Source organism: Nestor notabilis, unplaced genomic scaffold (genome assembly GCF_000696875.1).
Source record: "Nestor notabilis isolate BGI_N333 unplaced genomic scaffold, ASM69687v1 scaffold11121, whole genome shotgun sequence".
Taxonomy (NCBI): Eukaryota; Metazoa; Chordata; class Aves; order Psittaciformes; family Psittacidae; genus Nestor; species Nestor notabilis.
In genome coordinates, this window is record NW_009916107.1 from 44,404 (window position 1) to 60,427 (window position 16,024).

The following is a 16,024-nucleotide window of genomic DNA, read 5'->3' on the forward strand; positions in this document are numbered from 1 at the left end:
CATTTATGGGCCTGCACTGAGGCTTCCTAACATGATCCTCCCCTGTTACCCTAGGTAGGGAGCCTACAAGCAGGATGAAGTCTCTTTCTTCTTTCCAGAACTGTGTGCTGGTTTCTACATGAACACCACGGTCCAAGAAGAAATACAGCAGCTGCAAAACACAGTTACCACAGTTTATCTTCTCCCCTTATTTCCACCTCTGCCATGGAAATACAAAGGCAATCCTGCCTGCGGACATCTCCTGACACAGTAGGTTTTGGAAGATTTTATTAACCACATAGAAAACAGAACTTTTGTGCCCATTTAAGCAGGTACCACTGATCGACATCAAGGCAAATGATATTTCAGCATTTGCCTATACATTTATTAATTATCCAGCCACCTGAGAACTGTCCTCCCGTACAATGATCCTTCACATGGGTCCTGCATAGGAATTTCTGATGCAAACATAGCTATAGTCTTCTGAAACCATTCCAGGGATAATACTATATTTTTGACAAATGTACAGGAAACATTAATTTGAGGAGTTGAGGTCGTTTTATTTTAACACCTAATACAATTCAAATTTAAAGGATTACTTGCACAAAAAAATAAACACATTTGGTATAAAAATTTATCATCACTTTAACACCTTTTTTTCCTCTTATGGCCTGCTCCTTCTCTGGAGCAGAAACATATAAAGACTAATGGCACAAGTTTGTTTTATTCTACAGCATTTTTTTGTTTTTACATACTCAAGTACCCTAGAGGACAACAGCCCGCTGTATACAAGAACCATTTTCTTCAGCCTGCTGAATTATGTTTCATAAAGAACCAAACCCTATAAAGGCATTTTAAAAACCATTGTCTCTTTTTTTCCAGAAGCACTGACTTTTTGCACCATTTATATACATAGTGTAACATAACAGCTCTTGAGTACAGTACATGCAGCAGAATATATCTGTTGTATATAAAACATACATTTAAAATCTTGACTTACTGGAATTTTTGGAAGATTGAATACTTGTAGAATGCCCACTGCTCAGAGAAAATGGTTTGATAGTACAAATGTCTGCATATGTTGGCCGCTGGAACAATCCAAGGCTCACTGGAATAGTATCTGTAGCACATCAATGTGCATAAATAATTTACTTACAATATTAAAACACAACTAGCAAAATCAATAGTTCAGGATCTTACGACTGCTATGTTAACCCTTAAGTGGTCGCAAGGAAGTGTGGTGGGGGTTCCTCCCCCTCCCAAGTCCTCTATAAAACCTTTAGTATGTAATTTGTTTTCCAGATGAACAAATTTATTTATGTCTACTGCCTCTTCTCTTCATTGCAGCCGTACACTGAGGACAGTACCATTTCCCTTTTGGTGCTTCTGTCAGTCCAACGCATCCATAGTGGAACCACTCAATAGGGCACTATAAAAACAGAGTTAAAGAGAAGGTTTGGGATTTGGCCATTTCCCCCCCCCCCCAAAACATGTATTATAAATACAATTCTATGAAAATGAAGTGTGAGTAGAAAGCATAGATTCTGCTTTTTACACAAACTCACAGTTCAGAACGAGAAGAGAGGAGGATCTCGGTCCCTAACATACACCCAATAGACCAAGGATAGTGACAAAATTTCTAGAAGTCATACATGGACTCACGTAAGAGAGCAGAAGAATGTTGTGCTTTGAAACACTTACTTTGACAACACTAAGTGACACAAAAGTAATCACTCACTTCTGTTTAAATGTAGTATCTCAGTAAATACATGATTACATCCAACTGTTTTTTTAAAACTTTTTTATTTGAAGGAGACGACTGATACTAGTGGTGACACAGCTAAAAGTTCCGAGAAATAATGGGCATTTTAAGGATGTCAGAGCTTCCCACCAAAGGGTGAACCCTTCTAAAAGAAACTGAACTGTGGTGAGATGACAAGTTTCCTGAACTCACATGCATGTTACTCTAGAAAAACTGTACTTTAAAACCGACTCTAAAGAAAAGTAAATCCTGCAAGCAATAGTTACATGCACAAGCCTTTCATGAGCCTTCTGAGCTTTGTTACTTACATCTTGGTTATCACAGCCTACCATTTCACCATAGGACACCTAGTAAATAAGAACAAAAATAATCATTAATAATTATATTACTAATAAAAAGCAATCAATATTTTCAAAGGGCTAAAGTTCAAATTTCTTCCTTTGAGAGTTTTTCCATTAACAGCAGCAAAAATATTCTGATTCTTCTCTTGTTACAGAACTCAAAGAACATCATGTTCACAGCAAAGTCATTTTCAGATTTTTTTAATGCAACCCCTCCCCCCCAACTTATGCATATTTCAGGTTGGATAAAAGAAGATCAGCACATTTTGGCCTAAACAACAGTGCTCAGTACATTATCAACTCAGTTTTCAAGATTATATTGATGTCTGGTATTTCCCTTGCATACATGACAATTTCAAGCACTTTATTTGAAACTAGGTTGGAACTAGATGATCTTTAAGATCTCCTCCAACCCAAACCATTCTAGGATTCTATGAAACAAACAAATACTTTCGAGTGAATTGCAGGATGCTATAAACTCTAAGAAAAGCCAACACTCTTAAAAGTGTTTAAAATAAGAACAAGTATTTTCAAATAAAAGTTTCTTATGTTGTCATTCTGTCTCTCAAGTTTCTGGATAGCTTTTATAAAAACTAGCTGGCTGGGTTTTTAGTGAGGTTGGTTTGTTTGTTAATTTTTTAAGGAGAGTAGGAGAGACCAGGCAAATTCCTTACTAACTTGAATTCTTAACTTAATTCACTGTAAATCTGTTCAATTTTTAATTTGACAATTTCTGAAGTCTTCATTAGAAAATACGAAACTCTCCAGGTATGTCACATCACTGTAGAACTTGCTTGGCTTTACCTTCAACAGTTGAGTTCATTATTCCTATCACCAATAAGTAAATAAAAACAGATCAGAATTTCAAGACTGCAAATAGAATGGTTTTAAATTAGCAATCAGAGATGAAAGTTCAACTATAGTGGAATATTTCAGGCTGGGGGCCATCCTTACCTGATTACAAATGCAATAACGTGGCTCATTTGGATCATAGGTCCAATCAACTTGGCTATTAGAATCAGACTCAGGTATTACTGCTGTTTGCTGAGACAGTTCTTGTGCCAGTACAGATGAAGAAGAACATGATGATAGAGAGGAAGAAGAGGAAGATGATGAGGACTGCTGACTTGAAGATTTGTTATTGTTTCTGGGAAAGAGGAAAAAAATAGTATAAATAATTTAAATTTATCTCCTGCCAAGTGAAAGAATCACTAAACAAGTACTTTGTTGACTCTGAAATACTGCAGTATGTCAATCCCAAAGCATCGCTCATTAACTTAATTCATTCAAAAACTGCAAGAACTGAAATGGACACACTGAGTGCTCTTTGGAAAAGGAAACAAGACATCCCAGCTTATGAGTGCAAGACACACTGCTCTAATCAATGGAACGTAACAGCTTTAAACTGTCAAATGGCTTTAATGAATGGTTTTCTTCACAAAATTTTCCATCAACAGCCTTGGTGTTAAGTCCCCATGAAAATTGTATTACCAATAAAACAGAAATTTACATATAAATAATGTCATATGTCATGTACAACAGATAACTTTTTTGAAGATGACCAATTCTATGTTAACCTCCACTCAAGCATCACCAATCACTTCATAGGAACAGTGCCAGAATACAAATCCTATGCTTCTGTTTACAGGTCAAATCTGACACCCAAGATATCCATAGGAGAAAAATGCTTCTAAGATCAAATTATTAACTGAGCTGTGAACTCACTCCAATCTGTATGAAGAGAAAAAAAAAAACCCTAGTCAGTTTCAAAGGATGGGCAGATGTACAACCCAAGTACAAGGTCAAGTACAACTTGTGACTGTTTTCACAATGTACTGTGACACTGTGGTGTTTTAAACCAGTTTTAGACATCATTTTTCCCGTCATAGATGACAGCCATCAGAAGGTGGTGTAAATATTTGTGAAGTGACACAAAGCAGACCTTCAGGTTATTTCAAAACCATCTACAAGGCATTGCATGGCAATTCCCAACATTTGCCATTAGGTCAAATCTCTCCAGTATACAGAAAAATGATGGAAGATATTAGACTATATCACAGATGAAAAATAAATATCTTGATTTACTTTAAAACCGTGGAGTGAGTTTGCCTAAAGAAAAGGAAGTGAGAGGACAGAAGAAGAAAGACTTAAGCAAAAAAAAGGCCAGCAGACAGTAACAACCTTCTGCTGGTTCCCTTCACCCCCTCCATATTTAATATGAAGTATTTCCAATGTGGCCCATGACCTTTACAAGACATTTTAGCTGACTTAAAAGCTGTAATTGCAGTCAGAAACTACGAAAACTTACTTGCTTTTTCTGCCACTTCGTGAATCTGTGGTTGATGAACTTAATGTCTGTGTTAATGTAGATGCCAGAGCTGATGATGAATACCCAGATGAATCTCTGGATAGCGAAAATTCTCTTCCAAGCTGAAAATCATTGTTCTTAAATGCTTCGTAGCTGGCTTTTAGACTGGATGTTCGTCTTCCTTCCTTCATCTAAAAGGAATACTGATTCTGTATCAGATTACACAGTGGAGCTCTTACAGAAGACATACCAGGTTGCTAACTGCTAATTATTTGTACAGGTTCATTAGTTACCCTGTTAACAAAATGATGTATAGTAAGTAGTAAAAAAGCGTAAGAATATCCCACAGGAAAAGCTAGAAAACAAGCTCTCCCATTATGCAAATTTTACAGGATGAAGCTGTAGCATATAAATGAAAATGGTAATATGAGAATCGAATCACAGCAGCTGGAAGTGATCATGGGAATTCAGATTAAAAAAACCCAACAACAAAACACCCAAACAAAAAAACCCCAAAACACACTAGTCTTTCTTCTTAAATCAGTAGCAAATGGCAGAATGACAATAAGGTTTTAACATTACCTGTGCCGTGGCTTGCACTGCTTGAGCTGCTGCCATGGTAATTGCACCGGCCCCGGATCCTGAAGATAATGAGCCCAGGTTATATGATGCCAATGGTTGAGAAGAGTTTGTATTGTATGCATTGTTTGAAGAAGATGATGAATTACTGTTTCGACACCCTTGATGAACAGAACACATTTATGAAATTCAAAATGAAACTAAATTCCTTTGCATTTTAAGAAGAGTTATATATGACAACCAGTGAAAGAGCAGGAACTCCGTTTATGCACCAGAGCAGTCTGATCATTTGGGAAAAAAGTTTCAAGAAGCCATTTGACACAGCCCATATTGGCTTAAGAAAAGAAGTTTGTTCCCCACCTATCCTCATGTGCCAGGAGTCCTTTTAGAAAGACAGTCCTCACTATCACACTCAGCTGTCAAAGAACAGATACAGGTGCTATGTCTGTGTTTCTATAACCCCAATCTCCGCTGAAATAATGCTGACTACTGTAACCATCAGTAATAGAGTAAGAATTTGATGGTACCCCTATACTGTTTCTGAAGTAAAACTTTTAACAATCTCAATTCTAAAAACTACAAATCGCAGTTTTAATGCAACACAGATTTCCATGGCCATCTACAGACTGAGAGCTGCTCAAACATAATTACATTTTATTTGCTACCTCACATGAAGTCCCTTCAAAATAAAAGTGAAATGGGTGTGAGGGAGACTACCTGAAACTGATGAACAGCACTAAACTCCAAAACAAAAGGTAATTTACTTACTATAACCTTTCAGAATCTTTTGTTTTCAGAAAAGAAACTATGAACCACCCTAATTTTGAAAATGGGCAGAAAATTGTGGTTTGGTTTGGGTTTTTTTTATTCACTACTCAAAAAGACTTCTCATCGCCTCTGAAACAGACAACACACGAAATTATTTTATTGTAGCCAACACTGTATCAGACCAACCCTTAGAAAAAGTGTGAATGCCCTACTTTGGAAATTGTTCCATAAGTTTTTCTCCCAAAATAATAATGCATCAATCTTGTATTTCTACCACTGGCTAAATGAAACTGTATCTCCTTCCAAGCAGTGTAAATAAAAAGAAACAATCAACATGCAGCTGTTAAATGACAACAAAGCTGATGTGCTTCATGGACAATACAGATGGGCAACAATGGCTGCATTTTCTCATGTTATAAATGACTGAAAATCCCAGAGGAAAGGGTATGAGCCTCTGATTTCAAAAGACAATAACTCAAAAATACAACTGGGTTTCTCTTGTTCTGATTAAAAAGCAATAAAATGCAAGATAATGGAGATTACCTGGTGTATTTTCTTTAGAAGCATCTGAAGTCAGGGTAGATAGAAGAGCTTCAGATTTGAACTTCTTTTCAGGAACATGATCTGTTGTACTATGGTGAGAAGAGGGATTGTGTTTCCTTTCTAAATGAAGCAAATGAAGAGAACTTAAATGTTAACCTTTTCAGCTTAAAAGTCAAACTGTAATTACATGTTTTAAATCTCAAAAAACTTACTCTCTACTGGAGTGTGAGAATGGGCATGATGGTTATTCACAGGTTGTGATGGTGTATCCAGCTCCAAAGACCCTAAGAGGGAGGTAAAAAGGACAGGAAGATTTCAGTCATCGTTGGCACAGTTTTGACTTTTAGATACTAAATGAATCTGTAAAGTATTAACCAAATCACTATGAAGTTGTATTTATTTTAATCAGAAGGAGCTTTGCTAGTTGAAACCCTTCCTGTAAGTACAACCAGGAGCCAGTGAGATGAACAGTTGTAAAACAAAAATTGGTGCATGCTGCTGTCCGACTATTGACACAAACAGAACAAACACCACCACTGCCCTCAGCATGCCATTTATTCACAAGTTGCACACAAGGCAGTGACAGTTGGAAAATGCAAAACCAATAGTACTGACAATCTACACTAATATGAATTGAGAAGACGACTATAACAAGTAAACTGAGGCACCTTGTCCCACTGAGCCAAAACACACAAGCACTAGCAGTGTCTGTCAAGATCATCTAACATTCAATGGGGAGGGCTTCAGATCATCATCCAAATTTCCTCAACATTCAGAAATACACAGAGCAACAATCCCAAGTTGGAAAAAAAGAAAAAGGCAGGAGGGCACAAATACAAGTCTATGTCCAAAAATAAATTTTCTTGTAATATAAGAGACTTTGACCATAAATTTATATTAGAACAATATACGACAGTTTGTGTACGAATCTTTGGCAAAACGATTTTGAATAGCTGCAATACCTGCCAATGTACATTTATATGGAAGTAAATTCAAGAAATTCACGTTCATTTTTCAAAATCTGTAGCTTCAGCATTTCTTAACCTCTTTCAGTGATTTCAAAAAGCACATGATTGTATTACAAAAGTTTAAATAAAATTATTGTCACAGAGGTTCAAAGCACGAGAAGCTATTTTGACTGAGCTAACCTCAATCATGTTATGAGCCAGTCCAAAGGCCGCCTTCTGGCGGAACCTCAATAATATGTATTTACTCTGAAAGCTAAAAATGCTTCTACTTTTCCCTTTATTAAAAAACCCCAACAAACTACCTTAAAGATGAAAGTCTGGTACATTTCTATTTTCAGTTCTTGAACTCTACCTACCTAGTCATCAAACACATAGCTAAACTGAAGGTAGTATCACATCTTAAAGCCTCAGCTGCAATTCCAACTAAAATAAACTAGTCCTTTCTGTACTTACCAGCTCATTAAAAGCACCTACTTCCCAGTTTTATTTTTGTGGCTGTTATTTGTAGTAGGAATTACAAATAAAATATACAAAAATTCCCAGCTTTTATGACAAAGCCACACAAAAATCAAATAATTATTCCTAATCTCCACAAGTGATTTAGGTTACTTTTCAGTGTCCTTGGATATGAGAACAGTCACTGCTTCTCAGCTCCATAATCACAGTATTTAAATCAACTCTGAAATTTATCGTGATCACGTTTGAAATTCCTGTCAAAATGCTGATGTGTACAGAAAGGACAGTTTCTTCTACACTCAAGTCACCCATGTCATCACCAAGCATGTAGAAAAGAAGGTCATCAGTAGTAGTCAGCATGGATTCAGCAAGGCTAAATCTTGCTTGGCCAATCTAAATAGCCTTTTAGGATGACATGGCAAGATGGATCAATAACAGAAGAGCAGTGGATGTTATCTACCTTGACTTCAGCAAGGCTTTTGACACTGTCTCCCATAACATCCTCGTATGTAAGCTTAGGAAGTGCAGTTAGATGAATGGACAGTGAGGTGGATTGAGAACTGGCTGAATGGCAGAGTTCAGAGGGTTGTGATCAGCAGAGTAGAATCCAGTTTGAGGCCGTAGTCAGTGGTGTTCCCCAGGGATCAATACTGGGTCCATCCTTACTCAACTTGTTTATCAATGACCTGGACTCAGCAAGTCTGCTGATGATATGAAGCTGGGGGGAGTGGCTGTGACACCTGATCAGCAGGACCCTGATAGGCTGGAGAATTGGGCAGAGAGAAACCTAAAGGGATTCAACATGGGCAAGTGTAGGGTACTGCCCCCGTAGCAGTACAGGCTGGAGGCTGACCTAATAGAGATCAGTTCCGTTGAGAAGGACCCGAGAGAATTGATAGATAAGTTGACCATGAGCCGGCAGTGCTCCATTGTGGCCAGGAGGGCCAGCAGTAATCTGGGGTGCATCAGGAGTGTGGCCAGCACGTCAAGGGAGATAATCCTCCCGTTCTACTCAGCCCTGGTGAGGCCACAGGAGTACTGTGCCCAGTTCTGGGCTCCTCAGTACAAGAAAGATAAGGAGCTACTGGAAAGGGTCCAGTGGAGTTCCACAAGGATGATCAGGGGTCTGGAGCATCTCTCTTAAGATGAGAGATTGTGGGAGCTGGGTCTGTTTAGTCTAGAGAGGAGAAGACTGAGAGGGGACCTCATTAATGAAGATAAATATCTCAAAGGTAGGTGCCAGGAGGATGGTGCCAGACTCTTTTCAGTGGTGCCCAGGAACAGGACAAGAAGCAATGGCTAGAAATTAAAACACAAGAACTTTCACCTCCACATGAGGAAAAACTTCTTTATGCGGGTAGAGCACTGAACAGGCTGCCCAGGGAGGTTGTGGAGTCTCTCTCTCTCTCTCTGGAGATATTCAAAACTCACCTTGGCATGTTCATGTGTAACCTGCTGTAGGCGGCCCTGCCTTGGCAGGGGGGTTGGATTGGATGATCTCCAAAGGTCCTTTCCAACACTGATGATTCAGTGATACACCAACTTGGCCAAAAAGCTGGCATTACATTTTTGTTCACACTCTGAATACCAGCATTGCTCTATTTGTTAAACATGTGTGTTTCTTACCAAAACTGCTTTTCCCTTGCTACCCTATTACAAAACAACCCACTCTCTCCCCTTTAAAGAAAAAGAAAACCACTAAGTACCTAACTTTATGTTCCACACACATAACTAAAATAACGACGCTCCTCAATTTGGTGGTAGTAAATTCAATTAAGAAATAGTACACTTGCAACTAGGTAGGCGGCAAGCTTAGGCTGAAACACTTGTCTGAATACCTAGTCATTAAAAACAGGTTTAAAGAATTCTGCACCCTACTGTAGTAACTCACAAGCACAACAGTTGTGTGAAAAATTTACTCTAATTACTCAGGTGTATTTTGACTTCATTGGTAAAAATTGAGGTTGAAACCAAGATTTGAGAATCACTGACTGGTAAAAAGTAGGTGAGTTAAACAGATAGTGAAATAAGTGGAAATACTTCCAGCCACTAACAAGTGTTTGGTTTTTTAATTCTGCAAACTGATGGAAGATCTGTCAAGTTTCTAAATAAAATCATGCATACTTACGTCTCTCTAATATTTCTGTAATTCCAGCATTATCTGCCTCAAGCTCCATTTTAAATTTAGCGAGCTCCTGGTCCAATTTTCTCAAATGACGGTCTACCTATTTTTGAGACAAAGCAACAGTAAATAGCATTCAGTTCTGAAATGTGAGTATCTACATCCTTAATCTCAGATTTGCTAAATATTTCACTGCCATGAAGCACTAAGCACTGACAAAAATGCACATAAGTAAACTAAGTACTGAGTAAAAGGGTTTCTAAACTAAAAGTGTAAAGACACCTGTGCGTGTGAGTAAACTATGACATGCTCTTGGGCACTGAAAATTAACAAACAAAAAAAAAATCTGAACTTAGTATCACGGAAAGAAACACTTGTGTTCCAAATGCTTCCTTCATCTGTAGTCATATCTGTCTCTAAGCTATTAAAAATTGAGCAGGTTTTGAAGTTAACAGCTAACCAAAAGACAGGGACTAAGTTCCAACTTTTGGAATGAACTTTTGGTTAACTGAAGTGAAACTAAAGCAGATAAGAAATATTTGTTTCATGTCTACTATGTTTTAGCGTGGTCTGATTTGCAGGTTTTTCTCTGAGAAAATGTAAAATAAATTTACTTAAAATTCAAAATCCACATGCTATAAGGAAGAGTAACTTGCTTGTGGCCTCTTTTCAGGAAAGAGATAAACCAAACAAAACAAAATCAACATAATTTCTAAAATAACTTCTGTATGTTTTATATTTAATTGACATTTACTACCCAAAGCAATAAAATTCTTAAAAGTCAATAAATATTTAAGGTTTCTTTCACCAGCAAAAAAATCTGACTGTAGCTGATACAACAATACAGGTAGCAGAGTTGTAATGCTTATCAAAATGTTTAGAACTCCTTGGGGACAAGCAGACAATTCACCACTTCTGTCCACTTACCAAATCATATATTTGATTAGCCAGTTGCACTTTTTCATCTGCATCTTCCAAAGCCTTATAATAATCCTGTTATAAAGAGAGGGTGTTTTTAAATTACAAACATAGCTGAATTAATTTCAGTCATTTTTAGGTACTGTTATCCAGCACAAAATGTAAATTAAAAGGAGAAATTCACATCAGTTTTCAGAAAGACTGTGAAACTCTTCTGTAAACAATCATCAGCTAAGTTTTAGATGAGAGATATAATACAGATCAATGTGAGAGATATAATACATATCAATGTATTGTTTGAGCATTAAGGAAACACCAAACTACAAGATGTGGACACTTCCTCCCAGAGTGACATTTACATTCCTGTAAGAAATGCTACAAGAAAAGAAACAGTCTCAGATTTGTTTTATATTACATAGCACAAGGTTACAGACTCAACATGACATGATGTCTTTCACTTTGCAGGGATCACTGTAGATACTACTGCCCTTCAGAATGATGCTGAACAGTACCGGTAGGGAAGACCTTTCCAGCACTGTAGTTAAATAGAGATAATGATGTATACATAGTTTGAAGTATTTTTAAACACATTTACGTAACTCATAAGCATATTACAAAATAATTTGACTAAAACGATCCAATTTTAAAGTCTGCTCAAACTAATGAAAATCCACAGACAAAACTCTTTAGGTATGTTTACACTATTTTACTCCAGATTTAAACAGGTTTAAGTACCTTTTTATTCTCAATTTCCACTGAGGAGGATTTTGCTTAAACAAAAACTACTTCAAATTTTGGTTCAAATATAATTATAAACAAATTAATAATTTACTCTATGGAAGTTAAGAGCCTTGTCTTTTTCTTCTTTAATATAGAAATGTATTTGTATTAATTAAGGAAAAAATACCCCTTGGCCAAATAAGGGGCTAAAGTAGCAAGTGTAAGAGACCACAAAGGATTTTCTCCTGACAAGACTAACAATACCACCTCCAATGCTCGAGTGTTGAAGGATAAAACAGAACACATCCATCTTCTTATTCCACCCCCCCTTAAGCTACATATAGTGTATGTATAACACATACAAGTACACAGGCTGAATCACAGGTAACGCTGAAGCTAAGCTTGAAAAACATCATTTAAAAGAAAGCCAATTAACTTACGTAAATTCATGTCATGCAAGCAGAAACAAAAAGCCTGAGCTGAACATTTTGTACCTGGTTTCCTCATAATTTCACTATCAGAATTTTTAAAATGCTAGCAAATACTGGGTAGAACTTAAATAAAATGCTTGACGAAAGAAACCTTTCAGTCATTTTTCTCCTCCTAGGTAGTTCTATCCATCTCTGTGAAAGCCCAAGGGAAGTCACAGTTTTGAATGATTAAGTGTCCACCAATAATAAGCTATGTTTCCTAAGGTTATCTTAGTCTGCAAAAGAAATATGTGACCCACTCCTGTGATATCCTTACTTTTTTGATTGATGTCATTTGTTCTTCTCGCCATTCAGGTTTGTTTTTCTTTGCGTTCATAAAAAATTCATTTACCCTCTGCTCGAGTTGATCCATTGCATCTGTAGCACAGGAAAAGATTAAGATAAATGTTACCTTCTCATGTACATAAACGTTATGAAATAAGGTGGAATTTTTTTCGTAAACAAAGTTGACAGGACTGAAGTGCAAACTATTAGAGAGGGGGGAAAAAACCAAACAAAACCAAAAAAAACAAAACAACCAAGTGACAGTGGACAGAGGAGGGACATACTTACCTTAATTTCCAAGAAGCAGAATTGCATTCTGGTAGGATTCTCATCAAGGTTCTTGTGCTCTCCAGCATGGGACAGGCAGGACTCCAAGTTCTAAAGGTTTTTTGTCCCTAAGAGCAGTGGTAGTGACTTAAAGCACGACCCAAACTCCTCACCCAGGGCTCTAGACTGCTGACTTTGGAACATTCTAGCCAGTTACAAACTGAGCAGGAAACAAAATGTTCTCCTAAGAGAAACAGTCAAATACAAAACCAAATAATTGAAAAAATTAGTGCCTCAAAAAGGTAGAGCAACTTAAGCGTCAAGTCACCACCTTTAAGTCAAGGCCCTCTCCACTGTATGCTAGGAAGGATGAGGGCAAATTGAAAACTCTCACGAAGTTATTCCCCCCACCCCCAAGGTAGCACTAAGGGGTAAATGCACTGATATCTGGACAGGATTCTCACTCACATAAAGTTGAGAAATACAATACTGAAGAAAAATAAAGCCACCGATTCTCTAACATTAACTATTGTAAGAAAGGAAAATGTCAACTACAAGTTATTTGTTGTTTATTGAGACAGGAACAGGGATTCCTTTCCTTTTCCTTCCACCCTACTTTAAAAAAAAACCAAAAACCAAAAAACAAAAACAAAACAAAAACACAAAAAAAAACCCCAAAACAAAACCAACAAAAACAACTAACCCAAAAAAATATCAAAAGCACTGAGTTTACTATTTCAACAGCTGGACACCTCTGCATGCAACAGCTTGCATATTTCCAAAAACACGCAGCTGCCTCAGTCAAACTAGCTTTGACAGCCTTGCTAGTCTCAGGATGGACGATAGTACTGAATTCTTCTTCACAGCACTCTCAGCAATACTGTCCACATAGCAGTTCCAAATTAAACGTGACAATGCACCAACTACCTACAAACTTCAGGCTCTGGGTATAAAACACTAGGACACTTTCCAGAAATCACCAGTAAAACTGGATCTCATGATGTCCCTCATCTCTTACAAGCTAAGTAGTTCAAGAAACTCACGAATACCCAACTAGGATTAATTCTTCAAATCCAATGCAGCCCAAAGGTTTTCTTTGTGAAAATTCACAACTAGAACTAACTGTTCACATAAATAACAAAAAGATCATTCGTACTAAATTATCAAAAGCATTCATCAATTTTCCCTATGCTGGGAATGGAATATCCAGCATCAAAACCAACAAGAACCTAACAACTGACTGGACTGAGCAGTTTCGACACAGGCTCACACCAGCTTTATGTAGACCCAGGCAAACAAAGTAGTCAAACAGTTTTGGCGTAAAACAGGTTAAAGATTGGTGAACCTGTACAAGAAGCATTTTCCACTTGCATTGTGTTATTCAGGGAGAAGATTAAGAAGCCTGAGCAGCAAGCAAGTAGCACACGCTTTTTGTGGAGGCTTCTAAAACTTTGTTCTTTACCAAATGACTATAATTTGATCCATAAAGCCAACAGACAAAATGTTCCATCTCCTATTCCCAGCGTGCAAACAGGTAGGTGCTAATTATTCTAATGGCTCCACAGAAATGACAAGAAAAGAAAAAAAAAAATCTTCCTTCTTTACTTTTTACTGAGGACAGGTTACTAGAATGTGTGAAATTACGTAAGGGAAAACTTCCACAGAAACTTGGTCTCTCCTGAAGAGGCAGAGATGGCAAAAGGAAATGCAGTCAGATGTACTGAATTACATGAAAAGTTCTATTTGAACACTGAAGTTCCTTCACCTTTTCTCCCCCCCCTACCTTTTTAATACAACTGTGATACTATATTCTGAGATACTGATTTCTTACATCAGATTTCCCCAGAGCTGACAGAATTACAAGAGGCCTTTCTCTAGAGCTTGACATTTTACCATGGAGGCCTGATAATCCATGTTTTGAACTTCCGCAGAGAAACACATTTTACGCTCCATGCAGAGCTCAGTTAAAGCTCAAGAGTCAAGTCACAATTTGGATGGCCTTCACTTTTCCCACAGCAGCCTTATCAGGACATACAGTAGGTACAGCTGGTTTAGTATTTCTTCCAACAACAAGCAGCAGCACTTCTCCCATTAGAAAACCACATGGTCCAAATAGGACAGAATATAAAGCCAACACTGGCTATAAAACACAGCAGCACAGTTATCTCTGAATTGCAACTCATGTAGGTTTCTGGGACAGCGTTACTCATCAAAGCACTGTTTTCAAGTACTTCAGAGACGCTGAATCTGCCCAGCAAGTCACTATGCTACAGCATGATAACAACCTCCAGGTTTGCATGCAGCATTCAGCAGGCAGTTTGGCAACGTATGTTGAAGAGCTGCTTATCCAGAAATTTCCCAAATGTCTTTGGATGCTTTGTCACTCACTGTGCAAAAATTACAGAAGTACCAAGGTCTGAGAGAATTATTCTCTCGTCCTAAGGTTGATCTTAGTATATAACAATACTCAGTGTCATGTGCTACTTCCAGTAATACAATATGGCATGCTATTTGCCACTTCCAGTTAAAGCAGAGGAAATGATGCTACTACAACCTTGGCAGTGCTAGTTGACTGTAAGTTCTGAAACACACTTCAAATAAACTACTAGCTTCTTTACCACCCTGCTGAATAAGGGTAAAATTTGTTAACATACTCAGCACTAGCCAAGTCAATGAGCCACTCATTCTCTCTCCTGGTGCTCCCTAGCAATAGTTACTTCAGAGACATTCATCTCCCATAACCATGCTCTGCTCCCACAACTTCAAGCACTGAACCCAAAGCAGCATTAGGCCATAGTATATGAAAAATTCCTACAGCCAGTTCAACATGTGTCAGTAATGTCTGTTAAACAGATCTGCTGGGTCCGCTAAAGTAAACGTCCAAGGGAAAGCCTGAGGCCACACTTCAAAGTATTACAGGTTAAACTATTGTTTTCAAGAACTATGTTCCCAGCATGCATTTACTATTCGTTCATAGCATGCACTTGTTATTTCAACCCCTGCTCTCTCTTCTTTACAATAGTCTGACCCTTCTGTATTGTTGATTCCTCTGATCTTCAGTCCAGCCAGTTTCATTAACAGACTTTTGCATCACAAAGATGAACACATTGTGTGTTAAATGACAGCAACACCTGCCTAGGTGTTACAGGACACCTAAGTCCCAGATAAGACTGCATTAAAAAACATGAAAAGACAACACATCCCGCAAACAGCATAAAGCAGTCTATTATATCACAGTGATCTACAAGGACACCTAGAGCAGACTTGTGTATTTGGCTATATGTCAGCGAAGGCACGAGAAGCTAAGCAAGAAGCACCTCCACTTTAGGAGGTATTGTGAGGGGAGCTGGCTGGAAAGATTCAAGGACAGCACGCCACTACCTGCTGCAGGAGTGGGACATAACTCATGTTCCAAACCACCATCACTGCTCTTAGGGATCAAAAATCTAAAGAGTTTGGGACGTGCCACCGAAAATACCTTTGGGAGCAGCACAAGCCCAGGAGCGAACCTCCTATGCGATCCTACTTGCGCCGACTG

The 16,024-nt window shown here is 37.9% G+C and overlaps 1 protein-coding gene across 1 annotated transcript; it reads right to left on the reverse strand.

Annotated features, from left to right (window-relative positions):
- Positions 1-523: 523 nt before the first annotated feature.
- ING3 (inhibitor of growth family, member 3) lies at positions 524-15,983 on the reverse strand. Its single transcript, XM_010024447.1, has 12 exons — positions 15,868-15,983; positions 15,234-15,237; positions 12,212-12,312; positions 10,754-10,819; positions 9,833-9,929; positions 6,493-6,564; positions 6,281-6,400; positions 4,973-5,130; positions 4,391-4,581; positions 3,037-3,229; positions 2,050-2,088; positions 524-1,408 (listed from the first exon to the last, which is right to left on the reverse strand). Exons 1-12 carry the CDS (start codon positions 15,907-15,909, stop codon positions 1,292-1,294), a joined length of 1,200 nt encoding a protein of 399 aa, XP_010022749.1. The 5' UTR covers positions 15,910-15,983; the 3' UTR covers positions 524-1,291.
- Between the last annotated feature and the right edge of the window lie 41 nt (positions 15,984-16,024).